General features: G+C 46.8%; 1 protein-coding gene across 2 annotated transcripts in view; it reads right to left on the reverse strand.

The window, feature by feature from the left end:
• Positions 1-27773, reverse strand: part of LOC119168354 (sushi, von Willebrand factor type A, EGF and pentraxin domain-containing protein 1) — a 68849-nt gene that overhangs the window by 16904 nt on the left and 24172 nt on the right. For both annotated transcript variants that reach the window (XM_075866935.1, XM_075866934.1), the window contains exons 9-11: positions 25131-25337; positions 23497-23745; positions 18245-18375 (exon numbers count right to left, since the gene is read on the reverse strand). In XM_075866935.1, coding sequence (XP_075723050.1) covers positions 18245-18375; positions 23497-23745; positions 25131-25337 — 587 coding nt within the window. The remainder of the gene's footprint in view (positions 1-18244; positions 18376-23496; positions 23746-25130; positions 25338-27773) is intronic.

Consider the following 27773-nt stretch of genomic DNA (forward strand, 5'->3'; position numbering starts at 1 on the left):
TCCCTACTGTTCTCTCGGTAGGTCGCTTCTTTGTTCAGCTTCGCTAGCACTTCCTCGGCGGACTTCAGTCTTTCTCCAATTGCCCTCGTTTTTTCTTTCTCTGTCGCCAACGCAGTCTCGAGTTTGGCGATTCTCATCAGCAGTTCACTCTGGACAACCATCTTTTTCTCCATTTTTTTCTCGACCTCACATTGCCTACACTTCGCGTCAGCTTCTTCTCCATCCGCTTCTACGCTTGGGTCCACTTTCAAACCCACTCCACATCCTGAACACTTTACAGTCTTTTTAACCATGCCTTTCTGACACCAATTGTCCCTATACTCGATAATTACTAAACTCGAGCCCTTCACTACGAAAAAAAGAAAGTCCAAGCTCTACTACAAAAATTTGCCTGTTCAATGTACGCGCACCTCCCCAACGGGGTGGCAAAAAAAACAACAACAAAAAAATACCTGGTGACTGGCCCCCGAAAAAGCCGTACCATAAAATAAGTGCTACGAAGATTTCAACCGCTGCCTTATAATTATAGAGACAAGCTCAAAACATGCAAAAACACTTCCATGCAAAACATGCAAAACATGCAAAAACATGCAAAAACGCTCAAAAAACACGTCCATCCACCTTGACAGCCTGAACTGCTCAGCCAGCTGATAAAGTGCTGTGTGTGGTTGCGGACGTGCTCAGGATCCTGTGGCTACCATTCTGAAAACTGTGAGTAGATTTTAAAGGATTTTATGGCGCGTTCGGTGTTCGGCTACGTTGTGCGTCTCGCCAACTCCACCGTTCGGCCTAGCGCCGAGGCGGTCGGATCGGCGTTCGAGGCTCCAGACGTCGGCTTGTAGAGCGTCTGCGGAGGCACTATGACGATGGAAGTGACTGTTAATGGTAGAGATGCCGATCAAGAAGAATTGGAAATCTCGGACTGGGTGACGAAAGTGTCGAAACGTGTGGCGGAGCTCCAGGAGAGTCAACAATGGGAACGCGATGGCGCCACCAGGGCGGCGTCTACCAGCAGTGGATGCGGGAAAGAAGGCAGGACGATGCCAACCGGCTTCAATGGCGACAAGCATGGTGTAAGCGGGAGACCCTCATATAAAGCGGCGGGAAAAAAGCTCGCGGAGCGGTCAGTAGCGTCGCATCTAGCGCGTCTTCCGAACGCGGATCACAAGGTTATTATCAGGCCCAAAGAAGGACTGACGCTCACCAGACACACGGCACCTGTTATTGGTGGAGCAGTAAGGATGGCAGCAGGCATTCCATGGCAGAAAGGTCGGGAGGAGGACAGGATCGTTGTCAACGACAAGCAAGGAACATTGATATACAGCACGCCCAGGGAGGATGATGCAAAGAAATGTTGGACCTGAAAGTCATAAAGCTCTACGGCAAGGAGTACGAGGTGAAGACATACATGGCTGCGCCTGAAAGCTGTGGCAAAGGTGTGGTACGTGAACTTGATATCAGACTCTCTGAGAGAGAATTGGAACTGGCTTTCTGACACGAAGAGAATCGTCCTATTCTTGGTGTGCGAAGGAAGGGCAACTCCACTTCGGTAATCATAACCTTTGTTGACAACTACGTGCCGAGATGGATTATCTGCTTTGGGACGCCGATGAAATGTTTTCTCTACAAGAAGAGATATGAAGTGTGTTACAAGTGTGGTGAGCTGGGATATCGATCCGACGTATGTGACAGCCCGCACGAAAAATGCAGAGGTTGTGGGGTGGCCTCCCCACCCAAGGACCATTAATGTACGCCGAGGTGCCGTCTGTGTGGCAAGGAGCACGTGACCGGAGACAAAAGGTGCAAATAACTTTTTCGGACACCTTATATAGTGAAGAAGCGACAGTGGGAAATGAAGCTTGAAGAAGCGCGGGAGCAAGAAGAACGACGCACAAGGCCGAAGAGGGCATGCAGTGGCACAGCAGGACAGACGGGGTTCAAGATCGTTCGAGGCGCAAATCCAAGCATCGAAGTAGATGGAGAGGGCGCTCGGAATCCTTCCCCCGATTGCCACCGCAGGAGAAGCCGGGAGTTTCTCACAAGGCATCCCATGATGGTGGTGATTGTGCCCAGGAGAAGTCAAAATCCACAGGACCACAGGTGGGTTGGGTAACTAAGGTCTCCCAGGATGCTAATACAGAGATGATTAATGGTCTTAAAGAGCAAAACAGGATATTACAGGAGCAAAATGCGGAATTACGCAAACAGCTTGATGAGATTAAGGCTCATCTAACCAGTAAAGCAGGGAAGATGTTGAAAACACCCCAGGTAGCAAACCAACCGCCTTTAAAGAAGAAGAGGGCTAAAGAAATCGAAATTCAAGAAAATCACGGAGCGAGAATTGAAGCGCTTGAGGTGGAAACAAAGTCATTACAAGGTATGTTCCAAGCTGTACTAGAACAGATGAAACAAGTAGACAATGCTATTGAGCAAATTAAGGCTGAATTTGCTAGCAGGGACCGACAGATAGAATGGCTATGCCAAGCGCTCAAGCTAAACCATGATGGCTCGGCACCCTTACAGTAATACGATTTGGCAGTGGAGTTGTAGGGGTTTCTCGCGCAAACGTGCGGTTTTACAATCTTTTCTTACCAATGCCGATCGACCGGAGGTTATTACGATCCAGGAGCGTGGGAAAAATGCAAAATTAGCAGGTTACAAATCTTTTGCCGGGTCGGGTAATGATACCCAAGTTACGACCTTCGTAAAGAGAAACATTACGACATTGCAGCACGAGACAGGGAACTCGCAGATCGATCATGTTTTAGTCGAACTTGTGCCTCGCAAGCGCAAAGACAAGAGTCTTTTTATCCTGAATGTGTATAGTTCCCCCAGGCGACGCAAAATCAACTTTGGCGATCTTTCACGAAAACAAAGGTTATTTCAGCAAACGGTCTGCTATTGATTTCGGGCGACTTTAATGCGCATCATACGGCATGGGGTTATAAATTCACCCAGGTTAAGGGCAGATACTTGTGGAACAAAATTCAACAGCATGAGCTCATTCATACTTATAAGAGACCCAATACAGCCAACGAGGAAATGAAATAGCCTATCTCAATACACGACGCCAGATCTTATCCTGGTCAGCAGTGCCACCACCGCCACGTGGTGCAATACCGGCGAAGACCTAGGTAGTAATCATAGACTTTTAGAGATTATCATTGCCAATGGCCCGCCGGTGATCAATAAGAAAAAAGTTAAAACTACAGATTGGGTGACCTTTAGAAATATCAGGTCGGAACAAGTCCCCATAAATGATATTAACGATTGGAGTGAAGGGGTGATCCGGTCGGTTCAGCACGCTACCGAAGAGATTGACGCTGGCGATGAGGAAGTTGTTGATAGACATCTTGTAAGCATGTGGAAGAAAAAGAAAAACCTAGAGCGAAAAATCAGTCAGAAAAGAGGAGACAGAAATCTCCGAAAGGAAGTTGCTGCACTGAATAGAGAGATGGTAGATTATGCATTGGAACATCCCAAGCAAAAGTGGGGTAGTATCTGTGATCAGATGGATAGAAAGACTGGTAGTGCTAAAACATGGCAGCTACTACGGCATCTACTAGACCCAGAGAAAACCATGTCGGAGGCCCGGTAGTAACTTCAAAAGCTTGTGTATAAATATGAAGGTCAGACGACGGAATTATTAAAGGAGGTTAGGGATCGATACATCTGCCGCGCAGAATCTGAAAAGCTCCCTGACCACGCTGGTTCAGAAAACCCGGACCCAGACAGTCCCATCACGGTTGCAGAAGTCAGGGCTAAAATTAACCGACTTAAAACAAAAACGGCTGCTGGTCCGGATAAAATCAACAACAGAATGCTCAGGAATCTCGACGATGGCTCCATTCGTAAACTTGCAGCTTATATGCAAGAATGCTGGGACAAGGGAGAAATACCGCAAGCTTGGAAAACGGCCAATGTAGTCTTCATTCCTAGGCCAGGGAAAAAGCTCAGTCTTTAACATCTCAGACCCATTTTCATCACATCTTGCGTAGGAAAATTGATGGAGCATGTCATCTAAACAAGACTGACTAGGTTCACAGAAAATGAAAACCTGTACCCTGATACTATGATAGGCTTCAGATCCCACCTATCGACGTGCGATATTATGCTACAGCTAAAGGAGGAGATAATAGACAAAAAGACTGTTGACACCAAAGTAATTGTGGGTCTGGACGTCTCCAAGGCGTTTGACAATGTCAAACATGAAGCCTTACTTAAGAACCATAGTGTGCTAAACATAGGCGTCAAGAGATACAACTACGTGAGGGGCTTTCTCTCAAATCGTACAGCCACTATCAGCATGGGAGGGCAGTCGCTCGAAAACATTAAATTGGGGAACAAAGGGACGCCACAAGGGTCTGTACTCTCTCCGACTCTCTTTAATATAGCGATGATTGGACTTCCTGAGAAGTTGGAAGGAAGCGAAAATCTGCATCACACAATATATGCAGACGATGTGACGCTGTGGATAAACAGGGGTAGGGAAGCACATATTGAAAGCGCACTTTAGGCGGATATAGATACCATCGAACAATATCTCGAACCACTAGGGTTAAAATGCTCGGCAGAAAAATCAGAGGCTCTTTTTCTACCATCGCAAAAAAGGAAAACACACAATCCCCTCGGAAGAGGTTGTGACATCGCTTTAAAGGTGAATGGTAATGCTATTCCAACCGTAGACGGTATTAGAATTCTAGGGATGCGCATACAAGCAAATGGAAAAACACTGAAACTATCCGGAGACTCGAAGCTAGTGCGAACCAGACGTGCCGCCTGCCTAAGCGAATTTCTAACAAGAATGCGGGGATGAAGGAAGCCAATCTTTTAAGATTAGTTCAAGCTTTCGTGATAAGCCGTGTACTATACGTTGCCCCTTATCTTAAATTAAGTAGAGCAGAAAAAGATAAAATTGAAGCCATTATAAGGAAAGGCATCAAGACTGCGCTAGGGCTTCCCCCGAACACCTCTACGGTTAAACTTCTTGGGCTGGGTGTCTCCAACACTTAAGCTGAACTAATAGAAGCCGCCATGATGTCACAGCACCAAAGACTTCTGAGAAGTAGAACAGGGAGGAAAATCATGGAGCGCTTGGGGTTCGAGCCCACGGAGTGTTCCAGGCAGACCCCTAGCATACCTAAATCAACTAAGGCAAGACTGAAAATTATATCGCTGCCGAAAAACATCCATCCGGCGTTTCATGAAGGCAGACGCAAAGCTAGAGCTGTAGCCCTGCAGACGAAACTTGAAGGTCGATCTGGCATGCTTTACACGGACGCTGCAGAATACGAAAGAAAGGGAGCACACACAGCGGTAGTGGTTCGCGAGAACGGGGACCTGGTCTCGTGCTGCACCCTTAAGAACACAACCACCACAGGGGCAGAAGAACTTGCGATTGCTTTGGCAATACCTCAAAAAGGCACACGAGTGATTGTTAGCGACTCTAAGTCAGCCATTAAAACTACGATATGGGCAGGATCTCTGCTACAGCCGCCAAAATTCTAAGACAAGGACCAGTACCCGCAGAGCTAATCTCACTAGTATGGTCCCCGGCCCATCAAGGTCTGAAGGGGAATGAGAAGGCGCACGCGATCGCCCGAGGGCTCACTTTCCGGTCGATCGACGCTGACCCGCCGGCTTCACGCGAGCAGCCCCTCTCCACAAGAGACGAACTACGAACATTTCAGGAAATCACCGCACACTATAAACTCCACCGTAAGATTTATCCAGAGGCAGCTAAACAGCTGAGCAAAAAGGAGGAAATTATGTGGCAAAAATTGCAAACCGGGGTGTTTCCAAACCCTCACCTGTACAGTAAATGGCACCCGGAAGTGTTCAACTCCAGATGTGCGCACTGCAACAGCACTGCGGGTTTAGTGCACATGGTATGGACCTGCCCATCGTACATTGATCCAAGTAGAAACGTAGAATCCTGGGAGGCCTTATTACACAGCCATGACGCCGAAAAACAGCGTCAAGTCATCGGTCTCGCCCTGACCACCGCCGAGTCCCAAGGGATTCCGGCCGATGGCTAGGGGGATGATTGGGGGCAGAGGCCGAAGCCTCCTCACCCGTCATTCTAGACGGGTGCAATAAACGTTATTTCTCTCTCTCTTTCTCTCTCCCCCACCTTTTTACGCGAACTTCAAACGCTAAGCGGCGTATATGCGTCTACATGAAAACGCTGATGGTGCGTCTCCGCCACTTTCCACACCATTACGAAACGAGCGCCAAATCCGACTACTTCGCGTAGGGTTACATATGGAGAAGCTCTGTCCCAGTAGGCTTCCTTTCAATGTCAGGAAAGGTTGCCGCCTAGTATGTTTAGGGAAAAGAGTTGTTAACGATTTAGAGTACGAGGTACATTATATATGGGAGAGCACAAAGCTGTCCCGTGGGCCTCACACTTGGTGAGGCCGTGGCTTCAAAAGTTACGTCGTAAACGAGCTTCGAGTAAACGGCGTTCAGCACACGCGCAGAAGGGTGGTTCAAGCTTCATGCAAGTGCTTATTTGGTGTTTAGAAAAGTGGGTAACGATTGAGAGTACTGCAGGTACTCTTTTTATGGGAGAGCTTAAAGCCGTCGCGTGAACAGCATTAGACCGATCAAGGCTTTTATCTGTTTGGAATGAAAAAATGTTTAATGATTTCGAGTACTTCGTACTCAACTATGGGAGAGCACTGAGCCGTCCCGTGGGTGAAAAGCCCACACTTCCCTTGAGCAGAGTGGTACTAGCTTTTGAGCGAATGTTTCAAAAGTCCAGCTGATGCGAAATTTTCTTTTCCTATAGAATTTGCCAGCCTATGTACTTGCACAAGGTATAACGTCGATTCGCGCAATTGAAGATTTTTACCTCTTCAAAAATTACCATTAAAATTTTTTCGCAATATTTGTTCTCCGTTTTCCTGTATATCTTTATTTGGGCATTTAGAATTTTTTGAGCTTAGTTGTTGTTTTGCCGTTTTTGTGGTTGTGGACGTCGGTAAAGGCACGCTGAATCAAACGCACAGGGTGCTCGAGCTTATCTTTTCTCACAGAATCTATCCGGAAAAGTTGAGTCTGGGGAAGTTTTTGCTCCGCTTGCTCCGTAAAGATCTCCCTATGTCTATGTATTACCCATAGAGTTTCCCAAAATTAACTAGAGGGCACTCTGACACTGCGATCGTTCAGCGACCATGGTAATGATGGGTAGTACACGCATTTGCCTAGTCTTCGTACTTGCGGGTGGCGAATCGCACTGTCGGCTTTGTTTATTACTGGTTACGGTTTTGTTTTGAAAGAAAGAACGAACCCTTTTGAACTTATGGACTTGATTCGAAATAGTAAGCTTAAAAGAATGAGGTTGTGAAGCGCAAACGGTGAACATTCGCTAATTTATGTTTTCGTGAAAAAAAAAAACAGCTCCAAGCCACACGAACACACACGGAGCCAGAAGCAGGCCAGAAGTACGAAAAGTAGACAAATGTGTGTACTACCCATCATTCCCATGCTCGCTGAAGCGCCGTGTGTTATAACTCCCATAGACACTAGCGACAGAGTTCCCTCTAGTATGTATTGTGGGAAACTCTATGGTATTACCTAGGAACACGTGTTGAGTTGTTTATCCCCAGGAAAGCCTGTTGCTTCATAACGCGTGTGTTGTCCGCGAAGTTTGTGTGCGCGCGGATGGTGTCCGGCCCTGGGAGTGTGGCGGCTTGGGCTAGTTGGTATGACATGACGATAGTTATAACGCGAGAACAGAATGACGACAAAGGGTCAAGAAGAAGACGAGTGCTCGTCTCTTTCGTGTCCCTTTGTCGTCGTTCTTTTCTCGCGTTATAATTATCGTCGGGGTGTCCTGCCGGCGAGGTGTGTTTGATAATGTACTCCTGTCACGCTGTCGCTCACCGTCTGTTTCGGTTTTTACGACCATCGAACGTTTAAAGATTGCTGGTTGCTTATTTGCTTTATTTGAAGGTCCTCGCAGTTTCTGAAGTCGACCGCGTAGGTGAACTCTTTGCATGTGGGTATGCACTTGAAATAAGTAGCGGATCTGAACGAGGCAACCTTGCGTCCTGGACTCTGTTACGTGTGTTTACAAATGACTCCACTGCGGAATTAGTGCTGGCGCAGTTGCACAGTGAGCTGTTAAGGGTCTAATCCCGGGTACATTATGTATTCCTACCACTGACAAACATATGCCATGAATGTATGCCATGAATGCCATAATTCACATTTCATAGTCTTGCTTCTCTTACGGTGGTTTCGTTCAAGTGATATATTGCAAAACTGGTATGGTATGACATGACTGCATGGTGAACATAAGTGAGATACGCTAACGAGGCAATCCTGACATGCATGCCATGTATGAATGCATCGTGCCACACTCATGATGCGCTCACCGTCGTTTCGCTAGCTTCACACATACCAAATTCGGTGATTGATTGATTGATATGTAGGATTTAACGTCACAAAACCACCATATGACTATGAGAGACGCCGTAGTAGAGGGCTCCGGAAATTTCGACCACCTGGGGTTCTTTAACGTGCACACAAATCTGAACACACGGGCCTACAACATTTGCGCCTCCATCGAAAATGCAGCCGCCACAGCCGGGATACGAAACCGCGACCTGCGGGTCAGCAGCCGAGTACCTTATACACCCGACCACCACGGCAAGGCATACCAAATTCGGCGTTACGTGACGTCAATGGAGGACGAAGGTATATGACTGGTTGGTGCAAACCCTATATAATCATGATATGCGTATCATGTATCAACATGACATGCATGTAATAACAAGACAACATTCTACGCTCATAATGCGCTCGCAGCCGTTTCGCTAGATTCACATATACCAAATTTGGTATTACGTGACGTGAATGAACGACGCAGGCAAATGACACGTCCAAACATGACAATCATGATAAGCGTGTCATGTAAAACATGACTACATGTTACGCTCATAGCTTGCTCACGGCTGTTTTGCTAGCTCCACATATATGAAGTTTCGTATCACGTGACGTGAATAGAAGACGAAGGTAAATGACACGTCCAAACATACTTATCTTGATATACGTGTCATCAAAACATGACAACATGATAGGCTGATAGCGTTCTAACGGACGTTTCGCTAGCTTCGCATATCACGTCAAGTGATATTGAATTTGGTATGACCTGACGTGAACAGAAGAGGTAGCTTAATGACAAGTCCAAACATGATAATCATGGCATGGTAGTCATGTGCGGCCTAATTTACGCCTGCTCGTCCCCAGGATTCCGGCTTACGAGCAGGAGGCGCGCTTTCCCGCACGGTGGGGGCAGGGCCCCGCGTCACTCTATGGGATCGGAGAGCAAAACGATAATAACTCCTCTCCCTTCCTGATTTTCTCATTGCTTTCTCAGTTTCGAGTAGCAACTGTATGAACCTTTCTTATGCTGGAGTTACAGTAACGTAGTTGCAATAGTGCGAGTTCCCTAGCCTATTAAAAGGTAAGGCACAGCGCCCAGGGGCGCTCTCGGAAATATCGGCTGCTCTACCGCATTCGAATCGCTGCCCTGGAGACGTGCTTGAAGATATCCAATTGCTTTCTGGGATTTAGGTACTGGCATATGTCTAGTTTATGATGGCATAGAGCGTGTTTGGATCGCGTGGTAAAAAAAAAGTTCCCAGGCCAGTTTTGTTCAGGGTGTGACAGCCGTCAAGCCCTCGTGGCTCCGTCTAGCGTTGGGATGGTGTACTCTGCGGTGCCACGTAAAAATGAGATAGGGTACGCGTAAACAGAGAGAATTATTATGGAAGGCACATTCATTACGCCTTGAAACAATATTTAGGGTTCGTTGAGGTAAAGATCGATAGTATAGCACATCAATAGGGTATTTTTTAAAAAGACTTAGTGCGCGTTTCCGAACATTCAGTTATGTACCACATAGACCCCTGAATTTACAGCACATTCTCGAGTTTTACAGCTTACATGGTAGTTACAGTTATCTACTGATGGGTTAATTAGTGCTAATTAACTAACGCGTCCCTTGTCAGGCTTCGAAATTACGAGTATTATTCACTCGGTGCGATAATATGGACGGTGGTATCAACTCGCCGTCGGCGCCGCTTAAATCCGGCATACCTCAGGGATCTGTCCTCGGCTCTCTTTTCTTTCCGGTGTATGTCAATAGTTCCACCCGTTATATTCCAGCAAATCTAAAGCTTTTTGCAGATGCCTGCGTGCTTTAAAGTAGTTACAGCAACCAGGTTCTTTTAAATAACTCTTTATTTAAGATTCAAGATTGGTGCACAAAATGACAAATTACCTTTAACGGGAGAAAAACTGTGGCGATAACCATAACCTGCCAAAAAGATTAATTAAAATTCCAATGCAGCCTAGACAATCAATTCTTGTCCTTTGCCTAGCAGTATACGCACCTTGGCGTTGTCATCACATCTGATTTAATATGGATTGAACATGTGTGTTATACTGAGAAAAAGGCTTTGAAAATACTAGGCTACCTAAGACGGGCACTCGCTAAGGCATGCAGCGAACCTAAATGACCTCATGTGAAACGCACGTAATACCAATACTAGAATAATCATCGGCTGTCTTGGACCCGCACACGCAAGCTAACACACATAAAGTGGAATCAATATGGCGAAAAGCAGTAAAATGCATTTGCAATGCCCAACAGTAAGACATATCCGTCAGTTCTTCTGGAAAGCACTAAGCTGGAAACCCTGGAATGGAGACGTTATCACGAAATAACGAAGCTGTTCTATCTCACTGTGTATAATATTAAACTGGCAATACAAAAAACTAATTACATCGAACCAATCTTGCGCCACGAAACGCATGCCTTCAACCTTGAAAGAGTGAATGAGCCCCTATATACAGGTACATTTTTTTCCGCACAAGCAGAGATTGGAACAATTTGCCACCAGATATTCTTGAAAGTGTCGATCTCAACTACAGTTTCTTCATACGTTAGCTCTTTCACATGGCTCATAACTACACCTTCATGTATATTACAGTGCGCTTCATTTTAATACCTGTCTTGATCAGACTAATTGCTTGAGCTTCAAAGCATCGCTTCTGCGCGATATTTCAATGCTTCAATTTTGCAAAGCCTCGTTTTTAATATTGCCCACTTAATTTTTGCTACAGTTGGTGTTTGAGTTCTTTTTACTTTTTACCCAAGCAATATAACATAGTGGGCACTGCTTTTATAGTTTTTGTTTTGCGCTTGGGATTGTGGACCATATTTCATGTCGTTTCTTTTTTTTTGGTTTTGAATCAACGCGCTTCCGTTCAAAACAATCTACTGCTGTACCTCCTACACATTGTTGCGTCCACTGGGCCACACACCCCTGCCCCAAGTCTGGCACTTGACTGGCAGTTTTTCTCCAATTAAGTAAGAAATCTATAAATAAATAAATCCATTTCCTCTTTTGTTGAGCAACTCTCGAATTTTAACGGTATAAATTAAAAAAAATGTTAATAAAATTAAGAGATGAATATAATGGTGAAAGGCGGGGAGGTTAAATTTTTAGGAACAAATAACCCTACTTGCAGTGTGAGATTTCCACGGTAGCCGCAATAACAAGCGTACGTAACAGGGAACTCAGTTGATTACTATCAAGAAAGGCATTTGCGCGCGGCATGGTCCAAATGGTCAGACCGCTAGCTTTCGAGTCCGCTGTGGGCCATAAAAGGGTTGAGGAGCACAAAAAAGAGGCAACAAGTGCACGAGCCCACTGATTGCCCCGACAGTCAGTCAGTTTTCGAGTCCACTTTCGAGTCCACTGTGGGCCATAAAAGGGTTGAGGAGCACAAAAAAGAGGCAACAAGTGCACGGGCCCACTGATTGCCCCGACAGTCAGTCAGTCCCCGGGCGCGCGGCGTGAAGTATCGGGGGGGGGGGGGGGAGGTCAGGTGGAGGGCAGGGCGCAACCCTGCAGCTGGCTGGAAGCTGGAATGCTGGAATGTTAAGTTTGGTCTGTAAATTAGTCTGGGCAGACGCCATTGTGCGTAAGCCGGTCTACTGGGGAGGCTCTCAATCCCTTCGGCGCACTGTCTGCCAGACGCTGTCGAAAATTTGAGTAATTACCCAGACAATGCGGCAAGAAAAGGCGAGTTCCCGACTTTCAAATGCGGACCCTTTCATCGTCCCTTCAAGCAGCAGCAGTGCCTGATGACCTCGGTGATTCATCTGGCAACGGGGAAGCTGTTGCGACCGGCACCAAAGCTGACAGGAGAGCGGCGCTTCATTTAATCCCCATTTAAGTAGACGACCGGCCGGCTTCCTATGCTCGTCAGGCATTGTCGGTGCTAGCCGGAGAATGACACGTCGTGTCGCCAAGACGCCGTTAACCGTTCGAGAGAGGCCAACAAAGACAGCATCTTCCTGGAAGAGACCGCGGCAGCCACTGCAAGTCACCCCGCTAATTAAGCGAACAAATCGGCGGACGCTTTGATGTATGCTGTCAGGATCGTGGGACCTCTCAACTAGCGGCACACACACGACCAGGAAGAGCCCTGCTGGCGCCACCTCACAGTGCAGTGTTCACGACTCAATATTGGACGTTCACGTAGACCGTGCATGCTCGTCCCCCTCACCTGTTGTGTGTGTGATTGGTGTTCCACTCGGACAGGAGGAGCCCGACAGGGCTTAAAACGACGCCGCAGAGTGCTGGACGTCGCTCTGAACCATGTAACGGTTCAACCACCACGCTCGTGGGTTGTGAAACCCCTAACCTTTCTTTTCTGTAAATATGTGCAAATAGTGCCATAAACCTGTTTTGTTTTCGGAACCTCCAGCGACCTTCCTTCCGACCTTTAACAACGGTCTGTAGATTCTCCATGCGTTTTTCGGTAGAAGACGCTATGGAGGGGTGTTAGCTTCAACAAGCCAAAATCTCCAGCCGATTTTTTTACGATGGGCGCCGTTCATTCGGGCATTCTATGAAACTGGCGGGCGACCACTGGTTGTCCTTCGTGGAGTCAGGGGCAACGCGAGGCGTCGTCCTTATATGGTGTGACCTTTCAAGGCGGTTCTGGCAGAATGGCTGAGATGTGCATTCGCAGCTCGCAAGAAAACATGATATTCTCTGGTACCTGGCCCGTCTGGCTCGTAGCAAGTTGCATGAAAAAAAAAAGCGTGCAATGCGCCGCTGTAATGACCCCGTACATGCAAGAGCACGTTTTAGCTCTACTACGTAGCGTTTGACCTGTTCGTTTGTGGTTGGGTGGTTCGCAGCAGATTTCACCACTGTGATGCAGATGTCACTCTTAGGGTTTCTGTATTTTGGCTGACACGAATGCGATTCCGTTGTTTGAATCCACCTTGTGGGGTAATTCTAAAGTTTCGAACAACAAGCGCAGGAAATAAATGGCATCTGTCAATTTTGTTTTGTTCACTTGGTCAATTTCAACCCATTTACTGTAGGCATCCGGAATTACCAAGAATGTGTGCCAAAGTGTGCTCGGTCTGCCCCAGTCCGGTGTTAAAGCTAGCGTCGGAGCGCGTTGACTTAAGTGGCGGGTTGTGCACTCTACAGCTATCTGGGTACCCTTGCCGATTCCCGGCCACCACATGTAGCTGCGGGCGCACTTCGTAGAGATCACGCCTCGGTGTCCGGCATGAATGAGAGCCATTGCTCATTGTCGAAGTGGGCCATGAATGACAACTCGTGATCCCAATTTGATACAACCACAGTGACAGTTGAACTCCAGAGTGACCTATAAACCTTCCTAATTCGTGCTTCGCATATCAACCATTTCCACTGTACGTGAAAGCTACCATTTTATATAAAAAAAGTGTGATTGACTTTTTGTTCTATTCTGTTTTTTATCGATGTCTTTGCTTGCCGGCATTTTCACATGCAATATTTACTGTTTTTTATGTTGTTTCCAATGTTTCACATGCTGTAAACACTGCTCAAGACAGATCTTTTAACGTTTTTTTTCTTTTCCTTTTTCCTCAAGGTGTATTTACAGTTCGTTACTTTTCTCTCTTTTATCTTTTGCACAACCCACTCCTGCTTATGGCTTGCAAAGCAAGCTGGAAGTAATAAATAACTGAATGAATAAATGAATAAATAAACAAGTAAATAAATAAATACATAAAAATAAATTAAAAAAAACAAATATTTAAATAAATAAAGAACAATTGGTAATTGCAGCCACATAAAAGTAACTGACAATATATGTAATAGATCACCTTTGTAAAAAAATTTAGTCGGTGGGTCATCGCTTCGGAACATCAGAGATGCCTTGCTGTACACAATAGAGCGGTCGCTATATCTCAAGACAGAGATGGCCTCAGAAGACTGGTTACAACTTCATTTAGCATGAGAAAGTAATTGAGTACCGGTAGTCAATCGCAAGAAAGTTTCATTGAACTAACCAGAAAACTGCAGTCTTGGGGATTTTATTGACTGTACTAAAAATACAAAAAGCAGTAATTGATTACAAATAATCAATTAGTGTTAATGCTTGTGTAAACCCCGAGAGTGAGCTTGGGCAACATGCCTTAGATATTCTTCCAATAATTAACACTTTCTAAATTTCCGATGAAGGCGGAAATGCTGTAGGCCCGTGTGCCCAGATTTTGGTGCACGTTAAAGAACCCCAGGTGGTCAAAACTTCTGGAGTCCTCCACTACGGTGTTTCTCATAATCATATGGTGGTTTTGGGACGTTAAACTCCACATACGAAATGAAACACTTTGTAAATCATGAACTTGTCAATGATCAGCCGATTCCGATGTGGCAATGCCATTTTTTATCGAGGCGATTTGTTATTCGACGTTGCCATGTCTAAGTGTTGCTTGGACATGAAAGCATGGCCGTTGTTGTTGCCTGTAGCAAATAACGTGCAGCTGCATTACGCTTCTCAGTGCAGGTCTCATTCTCGCATGGACAAGAAAACATTTACGAATGAGCATTTCTCAATACTATGCAAATAAAAATATATATAAACAAACAAATAAATAAATCAGGGCGGAATGCAATAAACGCAGACACGAAGTTTCGTTCCCTCCAATTTTTGTGACAGAAGAACAGATCATAATGTTTTAAAAATATGGCCCCTTGAAAAAAATTGTTTCTATCAAGTTCACACACCTATCAACCTCGGTAGCGATCATTGCATCATCGAAGTGCTCATAGAGGTTGCCCGCAACAAGACGAGGACCTTTAAGTTCATCGACTGGGACTTGTTCCGAGCCAACCGCTCCGAGCGCGCCCTTTCCCCGGATGCGGACCTAGACTCTTGGTACGACGGGTTAAAAGAAGATGTGGCCAGCGCCACCAAAGAGGTGACAACCGATCTGGAGGTGGACAGGATGGACAATAGGCTCGCGCACCTGTTGGAAGCCAAGCAGGCACTGCTCGCGAGATGGAAGACTCAGCGCCATAACAGAAGACTGCGCAAGAAAATGTCCGAAATCAACAAAACGGTAGGAGATCATTGCAAGGTCTTATGCAAGCAGCCGTGGGATGAGCTCTGTGATTCTATGGAGGGCCAACTCAAGACCGGTAAAAGCTGGAGACTCCTCAAACACCTACTGCACAACGGCAACACCAAGTCCAATCAGAAGAGAGCTTTGGTGAAAGCTGTCCATTTGGCCACCGACTCAACTCCAGATGAGGCGATCACGGAGAAGCTCATAGACAAGTACCTGGCAGCCACGGACGATCCGGTACCTCCCCAGTTTCCCGACTACGAGGGGCGCGACGCGCCATCGATGGACGAGGACTTCACCGTGGCTGAGGTCAAGCGGGTTCTCGCATCCCTCAATAGCAGATCCGCCCCTGGGCCAGATGGGGTAACCAACAAAATGCTCAAGCACCTCGACGACGACTCGATCGAGTTTCTTACAGGCAAGATCAACGAAATCTGGCGCAGCGGTCTCATTCCCAAGAGCTGGAAAGCGGCCTGCACAGTGCTGATACCCAAGCCGGGTAAGGCACCGAGCATCGAGAATCTTAGGCCAATCTCGTTGACGCCGTGCGTCGGGAAGGTTGCCGAGCACGCCATGCTCAACCGCCTCACTGACCACCTCGAGTCTAACGAATGCTATACCCACAACATGATTGGCTTTCGGTCGGGGCTCTCGACTCAGGACGCCATGAAGCTGATCAAGCACCAGGTCATTGACTCCGGCTCCACCGACACCAAGGCGATTCTTGGATTGGATTTGGAAAAGGCTTTTGACAACATATCACACGCCTTTATTCTCAAGAGCTTGTCTGAGTTTCACGTCGGCAAGCGGGCGTACAATTTTGTGCGCTCCTTCCTTTCGTCGCGGTCCACAAGACTGAAGATTGACGATTTTTGACCCACGAAATTACCCTTGGGCCAAAAGGGACACCTCAGGGGGCGGTGATCTCCCCGACGCTGTTCAATATCTGCATGATCAACCTGTCGAGGGCCTTGAACAAAATCCCGAACATTAACCACAAGATCTACGCAGACGACATCACCATCTGGTGCCTCAGCGGATGTGAGGGTCAGGTCGAGAGTGCTTTGCAAGAGGCCATCGATGTGACGGAGCGCTATCTCATCCCCACCGGACTAAGGTGCTCGCCCGCTAAGTCCGAGCTCTTACTGTATAAGAAGAGGCCCAGAGGCGGTTCTCACCGGTCCTGGAAGCCAGCAATGGAAAGCCACATTACGTTATTCACCGGTAACGGCTCCCCAGTTCCGCGGGTGGACACTATCAAGGTCCTTGGAATGTTTATCGAGTCTAACGGAGCCAATGGAGCCGCCGTCAAACGCATTTGTTCCAAGACCGAAAGCGCCATCGGACTGATTCGAAGAATCGCTAAGAGGCACCGCGGAATCAGGGAGCACAATCTGATCCGGATTATCCTCGCATTCGTGCTATGCCACCTCGCTTATTCGGCGGCTATGCACAACTGCCTCGTGTCGGAGCGCAACAAAATCAATGCCCTAATCAGAAGAGTCTTCAAGCTGGCCCTTGGCATTCCCGTTCGAACGCACACGGAAGACCTCCTGAAGTTGGGAATCCACCACACATTCGAAGAAATTGTCGAAGCTTAAGAGTTTGCACAGTTTGTCAGCCTGTCTGGCACCCCAGCGGGTAGAGCCATACCCGGCATGCTGGGACGAAACCCCATGGTTGTCGGTCCTGACGCTGTGAAGCTGCCCAACGACGTAAGATCCAAGATCCAGATTGCGCGGATGCCGCGCAATATGCATCCAACCTACAACGAAGCACGAAGACGAGCCAGGGGTAAATCTCTGCTCGCCAGTGCCCGCTTGGACAAGGATCGAGCCTGCCTCGTCGATGCTGCTTCGTACATTCAAGAAGAAGCCTTCTCCTCAGAGGTCGTCGACTGTGATTGCAGAGTCATCAGCTGCGCTACTATCCGCACTTCTAGTTCCAGCGTTGCAGAGCAGGTTGCCATTGCTCTTGCATTGACGGACGGTGTACATGACACAATTTATTCAGACTCCAAGGGCGCTATCAAGGCCTTCCAGATGGGCATGGTGGCTCCCCAGGTCCTACAGATTACTCAAAAAGTCAAAGACCTCAAAAATCACTCATTGGTCTGGTTTCCTGCGCACCTTGGAACCATTGAGGGTGCCTCGCTCAATCCCAACGAGGAGGCGCACTCGGCTGCACGAGGCTTGACTGACCGTGTGCCGGGTAACGCGTCATCTCCTGGGCGACCTGAGTCTCTCTGCTCGTACAACGAGATATGCAAGCACCACTATCTGTCAAGAAGACTGCTGCCTCTACCACACTCCTCGCTATGCAGGGCCCACGCTGTTACTCTCCGACTGCTACAAACAAACACTTACCCGAGCCCTGCGGCACTGTACACAATGTACCCTGAACGGTTTCCAAGCCCGGACTGCCCCTTGTGTGGTGGTTATGCGGACTTCGAGCATGTACTCTGGGGCTGCGCCTCTGCCGATCCCCCTTTCACCCAAGAGGAAATGAAGCGACTCATTAAGGCCCAGGACCAGACCTCTCAAATCCTGGCCGTCCAGAGGGCCCGCGCGAGGGCCGTCAGGTTTAACCTGATGGTCCCCGAGTGGGCCTAGCCAGGTGACGCTGAGTTTACTCGCGTCTATTGTGGACCCAATAAAGTTGTTTCACTCACTCACTCACTCTATCAAGTTCAAGATAACGGGAACAAACTAATGCGCAAAATTCATAGCCTCAAGACTTGTAAATACATTTTCGTAAGAAATATCTGGTTCCAGAGAAAGCATTCAAAAGTATTTACTTAATTACCGGTTCCTCGAGAGTGAAGTCACCAGAGTTGTCAGCGAAGAGTGGCAGCTCCCAATAGACTCTAGCCTCGTCGTCCGTCGCGTTGACGTCTCTGTCGTAGGGACAGCGCCTGACCTGGGGCTTTTCTTCGTCTGCACAAAATGAACAAAACAAAGACGACAAAGAGGAAAGTGTCATCAAAACGCAGTGAGCGCTGTAACCACTGGTGCGCTCAGCGTGATCAGTGGCCCCTTACACAAAAGACAGCAACAAACTAACGCTCCCCACTGCGCTGACGGCAATGTGCTTCGCACAATAACCCCCATATGCTATACATCAGGGGTATCAGACAAAATTTCTCAGGCCTCCTCTCGTGTAATCGCATTAATCTTTCTCTCAGACCGACGGCCTTGCCTGCACATATCAGTGTATTCGACCCACTTCTCTTGGTTTGCCTAATAATAAGCACGTTCATGCACGACACAGGCTTGGCAAGTCTCAGGCGTTTTTTTTTAGGGGCGAAGCTTCTTATAGCGGCACCCGTTTGTCCCGCGTAGTATGTAACAAGTATAACGTTTTGACCTCCAAGGTGGTGCCGGTGAGAGACTTCTGTGCGTTGTTGAACAATAAAAAAATAGTGCTCAATGTACATGTCAATGGCCGCTAATGGGTATTGAGAGACAGGAGCATTCGGCTTTTAGTTAACGCGCAGGCTGCTATCACCATTAGCAGCCATTGGCATGTACATTGAGCATTATCTGACAAGACAGGGTTGCTACGTTATACTCGCTGGGTGTAACCTCCTTAGCTTTAGAAAGGTTTAGTGAGCGTTGAGCCGCAGTGCCATGAATACAATGAACTTGTATATACCATGAATGAACTCGAGGTGGTTAAAAATGGGAAGTAGATACGAAGCGCAAGCCGTAAGAAAGTAAAAGCCGAATTCTACGCCTCTCATTTTCCATTAGCAGCCATTGGCATGTACATTGAGCACTATCTGACTGAAAAAGTTTGCTACGTCATACTCGCTGGGCGTAACCTCCTTGATTTTCGAAAGGTTTAGCGAGCGTTCGGCCGCAGTGCCATGAATACAGTGAACTAGTATATACCATGAACTCGAGGTGGTTAAAGGTGGGAAGTGGACTTGAAGCGCAAGCCGTAAGAAAGTGTGCGTGTGCCACCTCTCGTTTAGTCCTTGGAATGTCTGCTAAATGACGGTGCTTCTATATGGGGAATGTATGATGAAAAGATGCGAGATGGTGGTACTTGGAGTGTTGGACGAACGGACACATAGACAGATAGATGGATGAACGGACACATAGACAGATGCCTGGATGGACGCATGAACGGACGCTGGGGCGGCTGCATGGACAAACGCAGAAACGGACGCACGAACAGACGCACGCACGGACGGGCTGATGGACACATGGACGGTCACACTGATGGACGCATGGACGGACAGAAGCAAGAACGAATGGACGGACGAATTCTTCGCCCCACTCTCCATCATTCACTCCGTGGATATGCTGCAGTATTTTTTCGTCTTTTCGTTAGGCACACCATTCAGTCAGCATGTGTAAAAGTATGACCAAGAAATAAAAACTCAACATGTACTATTTGGTGTAGAGATTCCACTCTTTCTGGTTAACAGTATCGACAATTTTCTCAAAAGCCGACGTCAAACTTACTACAGAAATGACCCACACGAGAAATACGAGGAAGGCCTCTTCACAAATAACAGTTATAGCTGACATCTTGTTCAACATCCGCCCCCCCTTATCACGTTACAACACATTTCTTGTTCACCTTCACCATCTCTTGTTCACCTCATGAGGGAGACAATGACAGTGACCTGATAGATGAACCGCGTTCGAGATCCCCACTCTAGATGGTATGAGTAGATGTAGTGTAAACTCTGTATTCGTTAAGAGCTCTTATAACAGCAAAATAACGCATGCCAGATTGAGTGTATTAATCTGATCTTTTGTTTCGTGCTAACAAGTAATATTCATGGTAACATAAAGACTGCATCATTATTGAAAATAGCTCAAACTGCAGAAGAATCCAGGAAACACGGCTCTCCCAATAAAATTTTTACCACTACTGCTAATAAATGTAGCGACAAAGCGCCATCGAGGGGTATCATTATTAACATTGCCTCATTGCAACATTGTGAAAGTGATACATAACGAATGCACCAATCTGGGTAATTATGTGGTTCCTCAACGTTGCATGATTTTACACAACGTGGGATTAAAATAGCGAGAAAAAATGTTTTGACCTGATTTGAGCTCTCTTACATAGTCTAACGGCGTTGCAACGTCGAAGAAGGAAACGGCTAAAAAGGCGCGCTTGCCATCAAGTTCCACACTCAAGCTGAAAGTCACGTAGAAACCGCGTCGACAGTACGAAAGAAAGATCTCTGCTTCTTTTGGTTGAGACAGAAAACGCAGTGTGTATCACACTGTTGTGTTTTTTTTCTTCTAGTTTCAGTGTTTATTCAAATTTGGCAAGTTGGGGCAAATCATAGCCAAAAACCTCATGTAACACAACCTAAACAAGATGCGAAAAGTTTATTAGCAAAACTAAAGTTCTTTGAGTGCTTCCATATATTCGGTTTTACCCATTGTGGCGCACTTCCGTTTTTGTAATGGGCCATGCTCTGTGACCACAGGAGTCGCCGAGAAGCTTAAACACAAGGGTGCCTCGCGCCTAACACGGGGCAGCGCCTGACTCATTGTGTCTTCCGTCGTTCCTGAGATACTTCGCTGTTGGTAGGAAGTTCGCATGCAGTACACTGAACCCAGGAAATGCGTACTGAAGATCCTGGCGTGTTGAGCTACCACCTAATCCCGTCTGTGGTGGTTGCATTTTCGATGGAGGCGAAAATTCTGGTGGGCGGGTGCTCAAATTCGGGTGCACGTTAAAAAACCCCAGGTGGTCGAAATTTCCGGGACCCATACTGCTACGGTGGCTTTCATTACCATATGGTGGTTTTGGGATCTGAAACCCCACATATTTAAGCACCACATAGACACAATAATGTCATTATTATGAAAGTTTGCACACCGAGTTTGATGCATTTAACGTCCACATTGTTGAGAGGAGAAATTGGACAAATACTTGTTAGTGTTGTGGACGTCAATCAATCTGGATGATACTTGGTTTCGTTTTAGTTCGTGCAACTCACTTTTAGATGAGCGACCATTTCAACTGAGGCTAGAAATATTCAGGTGCAACCGCAGTTCTGAACGCTTTTGCGTTTACCTTTTCCTTTTTAAAACGGTTATGAAACATGCACTCGGCAGCTGTCGGAGAACAGAATGCATTGCCAGGCAGCGTCAACCATTCGAGATACGCCCCCCGAAACAGCTGCATGCGCGGGGCCGTGATCATGTCAGATAAATCGCGACACGTTCCGTTTCACGAACAGAGGTAATGTGGCAGGACCGCATGCACGAAAAAAGGCATGAAAATTCTATGCGGCAATTTTACTTGTTCTATGGGGGGAGGAGTATTTCAATGATGTTGATGTTATGTGGGGTTTAACGTCCCAAAACCATCACATGATTATGAGACACGCCGTAGTTGGGGCTCCGGAAATTTCAACCATGAGGGGTTTTTTAACATGCACTGAAATCTGAGCACACGGGCCTACAGCATTTTCTTTTCCATTGAAAATGTAGCCTCCGCAGCCAGGATTCGATCCCGCGACATGCGGGTCAGCAGCCGAGTACCTTAGCCCCTCAATCACCGCGGCGGGGCCGGAGGTATTTTAAGAAAGGGTACTGACCCACTTTTCGAAGCAATCGTTGAGTTACCTCAGTACGTGAGTTTATTGCCTCACGGAAGAACTGCCGCAAAATTTTCTGAAATCCGCCAAAAAAAATTGGCCCCGTGTCTGCATGTATTTGCAAATGTCGTCGAAAGACGATAGTTTTGCGTGTGGAGAGAGTGAACAAAACATTTATTTGATGTTTTGCTCAAGAAAATCGGTGAATGGTATTCTGGAGGCGCTGCGTTAGAGTGTCTCAAGCGTGCGGCGGGGGCGAACGAGCGCATCAAGTCGCGTCACACGTGAGACATGAGCGTCATCTGCAGTTTTCTTAGAAAACGAAACGCGTGGCTCCGAGACTGCTGTGCGCGCCCGTCTCTGAGGTAATAAGAAGTAGAACGCAAAGCGACTGGTAGGTGCCACCACCGTCTCGTCTTGAAAAAGCGTTGCAAACACTTGTCGTTTCGTGCAAGCGCTGCGTGGTCAGTGCAGCATGATAAGCGCTACAGTATTTAAAATTACTTATCTATGCTTTTTATTGTAAAAGGCGCACATGCAGAATATATACGTGTTAGTATGGTGCCCCAGAAATGCGCAATAATTTCTTTTTAATTGACAATGTCACAAGTACAAATGCTAAACCGTAAGCAACATTTGTGGTCGCTGCGGATGGAATCGGCTGTTTCAAATACCCAGTGCCTTTAAGAGTGAACAAACAGACAAATGTACAGACAGACAGACAGACAGACAAACAGACAGACAGACAGACAGACAGACCAAAATTTCCGCGTCGAAGGTCCCAAAAAAAGACAATCGTCTTTAAAATTGAAAAGACTTATAGCGTTTAGTCGCACGCTATAGGAGCTTCCTATCTTTCCAGGACCCGCTGTGCCTCCTGGAAGCTACGCAGAGAAAGACGACTCGAGAGAAAGAGATCATGTGGGTGCGTGCCATGCCATTGAACACGCGCGATGAGGCGCAATCGCTTTATCCCGTTGAGATTTTTGTGGGTGAGCGTGGCTCACTGTGCAATGTTAACGGACTATCAGTGCGGCGTTAGCTCGTGGCACCCCTCCTCACGGCAAAAAGTGCATTTGATTCAAACGACGTTCTTCATTGTTGTCGCCTATTGGCCAACAGCATGTTTTGTGTTGTTCGACGTTCAACAGTGGCCACCAGCAGCCCTGAAGAGAGAAAGAGAGCGAGGAGGACGAGCCTCTGTACGAAAAGAGGGCGCTTGAGGAAACGGACACTTCGCGCGCCACTTACAACTCTTCTTGACGCACACAACTACAAGATTCGGCTGAGCTGTCAAAAAAAACTGCATGCTATCTGCAGGATGTGTTTTCTCACCATACCCAAGGAATGGCTCAGAGCATTTCTAAGGTTTCTGGAACAATGGCCTTAAAAAACCCTCACGAAGCCCGACCATGCAATAGGACAGTCGATATATACTGTTAATGCGAATAATCATGAAATAAACACATGTGTTCCTTACCAAGTACTGTGATGGTGAACCTACAACTGTCACTGAGTCCAGCACCGTCTGTCACCGTATAGTCCACTCCGTATGTGCCTATGGGGAAGGAACGCGCTCCTGGGTGGTACGGCGGCGTCAGAAAGAGGCTACTGCTCTTGTCGTTGTCCGAGTAGGTCGGTGCAGGCCACGATAAACGCACAGAATTCTTTCCCACATCGGTGCGAACCCTGACGTCCTCAGGGCAGGTTATGCGAGGCTTTTCGACATCTGGAAACAATAAAGTTTTCTCACTGTCGAGACTTCTAGGCCAACTTTCTACAGCTGTCCCTCTTTCTTTGAAGTCGTTTTGCAACCAAATTAAACAGTACATAGGGTATTCAAAATAAGGCTTTGTGGTTTAAGTTTATAAATAGGCTTATGGTTTATGGGGACTCTCTTTTCAGTTTGTGTCCTTCTGGCCGCATAGCTTCTGCACGTGCCTTCTAGGGATAACTTTAAAGGAATTCATGCAGTTTAAAGCTGAATACCAGGTATAGGTCTTGCGCGAAAAAAAAATAATTGACAAGCACCCGTTTGTAGCACAGAACCCCTTTGTGCCACAAACTGGTGGTTGTCAATTGCACCTTGTATATTCCTTGGGCTACTTTGCGGAATTCCACGGCCTGATACACACTTGTTGGGCTACAGAGACCGAATAAGCCGATATTTATGCTTCAGACAGGTTGGTCTACATGGTGATAGATGAACGTATCTTCTACTACAACCATTCGTGGCCTGTGTGCGCGCTTTATCTATTAAAGGATAGTAAGCCACGTCACGGTACATGGTTTTACTTCTTCTTAGAAACTCTATAGATTGCTTGTACGTGACGTCATAACTGTAGATTCATAACAAACTGGAAACCTAACTTGACAGCCTTCTAGACGTGAAGGCAGCATTATAACATCGTGTTTAATAAGCCTCACTATGATAGCGATGAAATCAGAATTTGATTGGCCTGTGCGACGTTAACAAGAGAACTTGAAAGTGATGTAATGATAATATCAACACGTGGCGTCACACACATTGCTTGTCCCATGCAGTGCACCAAGATGGCGGTTTCAACGACGTCAATGCATGCCATCTATAGCACAGCTCGTTTACGTCCGTCGGCTCGCACCCCTTTTTTTTTCGTACGTAGGTGTCGAGCGTTCTGTGGCTTATAATGCGCATCATAAAGTTTATCGAACTAGCTTCGATGAACTATGTTGAAGAGCAGGAATTTGGAAGCCGGATCTTGTGTCGGGTGGCTTATAACATTGCAGGGGTCGCTTCAGAGTTTGCTGGTTTGCGTTCTCTGATTGGCACAGGTCTTTCATTCCCTGAACTACTGAACTTGTACCAGTTATAGCGCAGCTAAATTTACGGTTTTATCGAAACACGGAAAGTTCCCTCAACTATCGCTTTGAAAATTGCCGGCTTGTGCGACTGAATTATAAACAGGAATTATTGATTAGCGTGGTTAGTCATTCGATCAAACGAAATTAGTTACAAAGTGTCTCAGTGCTACCAACAAGCTGCACCTCCTATCTTTCATCAGGTTACGTCCGCCTGCATACATGACAAGTATATAGTGGCTTCAGAGCATTGCCAAATGAAATCGCCCGACTCACCTACACACTTTGCATCATCCGGGTTCTCACCCGGACTGGCGAACCACTCGCCATCCTCGCCGCATGTTATGACTCTGGGGCCCCGTAGTTCGAAGCCCTCCAGGCACCTCACCACGAAGATTTCGGAGTAGGAGTAGACCTTCTTCACTCTGATATCTCCGGCGGGTACCGCGTTCGGCACTTGACGAGGAGGAGGGCACTGCACCACTAGTGATAAATGGCAGCAACATGTCATTTCAAAATTGAAGAATGTAAAAATGAGATCGATAGATCGATCGATCGATCGATCGATAGATAGATAGATAGATAGATAGATAGATAGATAGATAGATAGATAGGTAGATAGATGCTTCTACAGCCAGCCAGCAAGTCAGCCAGCCCAGCCAGCCAACCAACCAACCAACAAACCAACCAACGAGACAGACAGACAGACAGACAGACAGACAGACAGACAGACAGACAGACAGACAGACAGACAGACAGACAGACAGACAGACAGACAGACAGACAGAGGCCAGACCTTAACTTACGCATGTTTTGAAAAACTATGTTTTAACTTTGGAGCTGTTGAAGCCTTATCCAAAGATCGCAGAAAACTCGGTCCCACTTTGCAAAAGTGATTTGGAAGCGCAGCATAGCAGCACGCATCATAGTATAGCATAGAAAGACATGGCGACGGACAGTGAGAGTGAGTGTCATTCGAAGGAGCAGGGGGAGAGGGTATAGCGTAGCATATACTTGTATAGCAAAGCACAGCAAGGAGGAGGCGAAAATGAAGTGGGTGCGTGGAGGAGAGGAGAGAGTAAAGCATAGCCATCAATTGTATAGTAAGGCAAGAAACGGAAATGGGAAGTGTGATTGAGCAGTGGTGATGTGGGGATGAGAAGAATAAGGGAGTAAGGAGAGGGTAAGACATAGTATAGTTTTGTATAATAAAGCACAGAAAGGGGGAGGTGAAAATCAAGTGGGTGTGTGGAGGAGAGGAGAGAGTAAAGCATAGTGTAGTCATCAATTGGGTAGTATGGCAAGTAAGGGAAATGGAAAGTGTGATTGAGCAGGAGTGAGGTGGGGGTGAAAAGAATAAGGGAGTGAGGAGAAGGTAAGACATAGTTTAGCCTTGTATAATAAAGCACAGCAAGGGGAGGCGAAAATGAAGTGGGTTTGTGGAGGAGAGGAGAGAGTAAAGCTTAGTATAGCCATCCATCGGGTAGTATGGCAAGTAATGGAAATGGGAAGTATGATTCAGCAGGAGTGAGGTGGGGGCGAGAAGAATAAGGAAGTGAGGAGAGGGCAATGTATACAAAGCCTTGTATAGTAAAGCAGGACAAGAGGAAGAGAGTAAAGCATAACATAGCCATTACTTGTATAGTCTGACAAGAGATGGAAATGGCAAGTATGATTGAGCAGGAGTGATGTGGGGGTGAGAAGATTAAGCAGATGAGGAGAGTGTAAAGCATAGCATAGTCTTGTACAGTAAACCATGGCAAGGGGGAGTTGAAAAGGAAGTGGGGGCGTGGAGGAGAGAGGAGAGTAAAGCATAACATAGCCATCAACTGCATAGTATGACTAGGGATGGATATGAGAAGTGTGGTTGAGTAGGAGTGAGGGCGGTGGAAAAAAAAGGAGGTGAGGAGAAGGTAGAGCATAGCATGACCACGCGTCTATAGTACAGCTAGGTGGCGGGAAAGAAAACTGAGGATGAGGCCGAGTGTTGTGATGCTGAGGAGGGAAAAGGAGAGAGGTGAAATAGGGAATATGGTAAATCATAGTAAAGCCACGTACAGTATAGTGTTGCAAAAAGCGGGAAAGGAAAGCGAAATTAAGGAGGAACTTTGTAAGGGTGTGAGGGAAGAAAAGAAAGAGCGAGGGTATAGCATTGTCTTGGGGAGGCAAGTGGGGATGCGATATGAGTTACAGCCTGCAGACACGCTATGGAAGGCCACAAACTACACTGCTTTCCGATTCTTCTATCTACGAGTGCGCAGCTGCAGATATTTTCGGCTAATTGCTATGTTCGGGGCACTGGAGCCCAAAACAGTATCTTTTATATAGTCAGGCGTTGCAGTTTGCTTCGTTGCGTAAAAAAATGTTCGTATTGAAGTATCATGTGTTTTGAATACACAGTGAAATGGCTAAAAGTTTGAATCAGGAGGTTACGTCAGAGGAGATAAAAGCTAAGTTTGAAAGAGGCAATAGACTCTGTCGCACTCGCGTTACTAAGAGTTCTTGTGGTGCAGACGAGCTTGTAGCAAGGAGAAAGCAATAACGTATTCACATGAAATTAAACATTTGACACCACCAGTTAGTCGGAGGACTGCTTAAAAAACGGGAAATATGTCGGGAAGATTACAAATTAAACAACCATTGCCCAGCGGCAGATTGCTGCACACTACTTACACTGGTATAACTATGCTTAGTGTTTTCCATTAGTGGAAGGGGCGAAGACGAAGTCTCACTGCAATGCCCCCCCCCCCCCTCCTCAAGTTGGGTGAACTCAGACTAAAATAGCACCAAAGTAGATGTATGTGTGCCAATGATTCAATGACGTGCTTCGTACGACGGCTTTCCTTTGGTTTTTGGTTTTTTCGGGGTGAAAAATCTGCAACCAAGAGCCGTTGTAATGCGACACTTTGTCTAAAACCA

The sequence above is a fragment of the Rhipicephalus microplus genome, chromosome 6, assembly GCF_043290135.1.
Source record: "Rhipicephalus microplus isolate Deutch F79 chromosome 6, USDA_Rmic, whole genome shotgun sequence".
In the NCBI taxonomy this organism is placed as follows: Eukaryota; Metazoa; Arthropoda; class Arachnida; order Ixodida; family Ixodidae; genus Rhipicephalus; species Rhipicephalus microplus.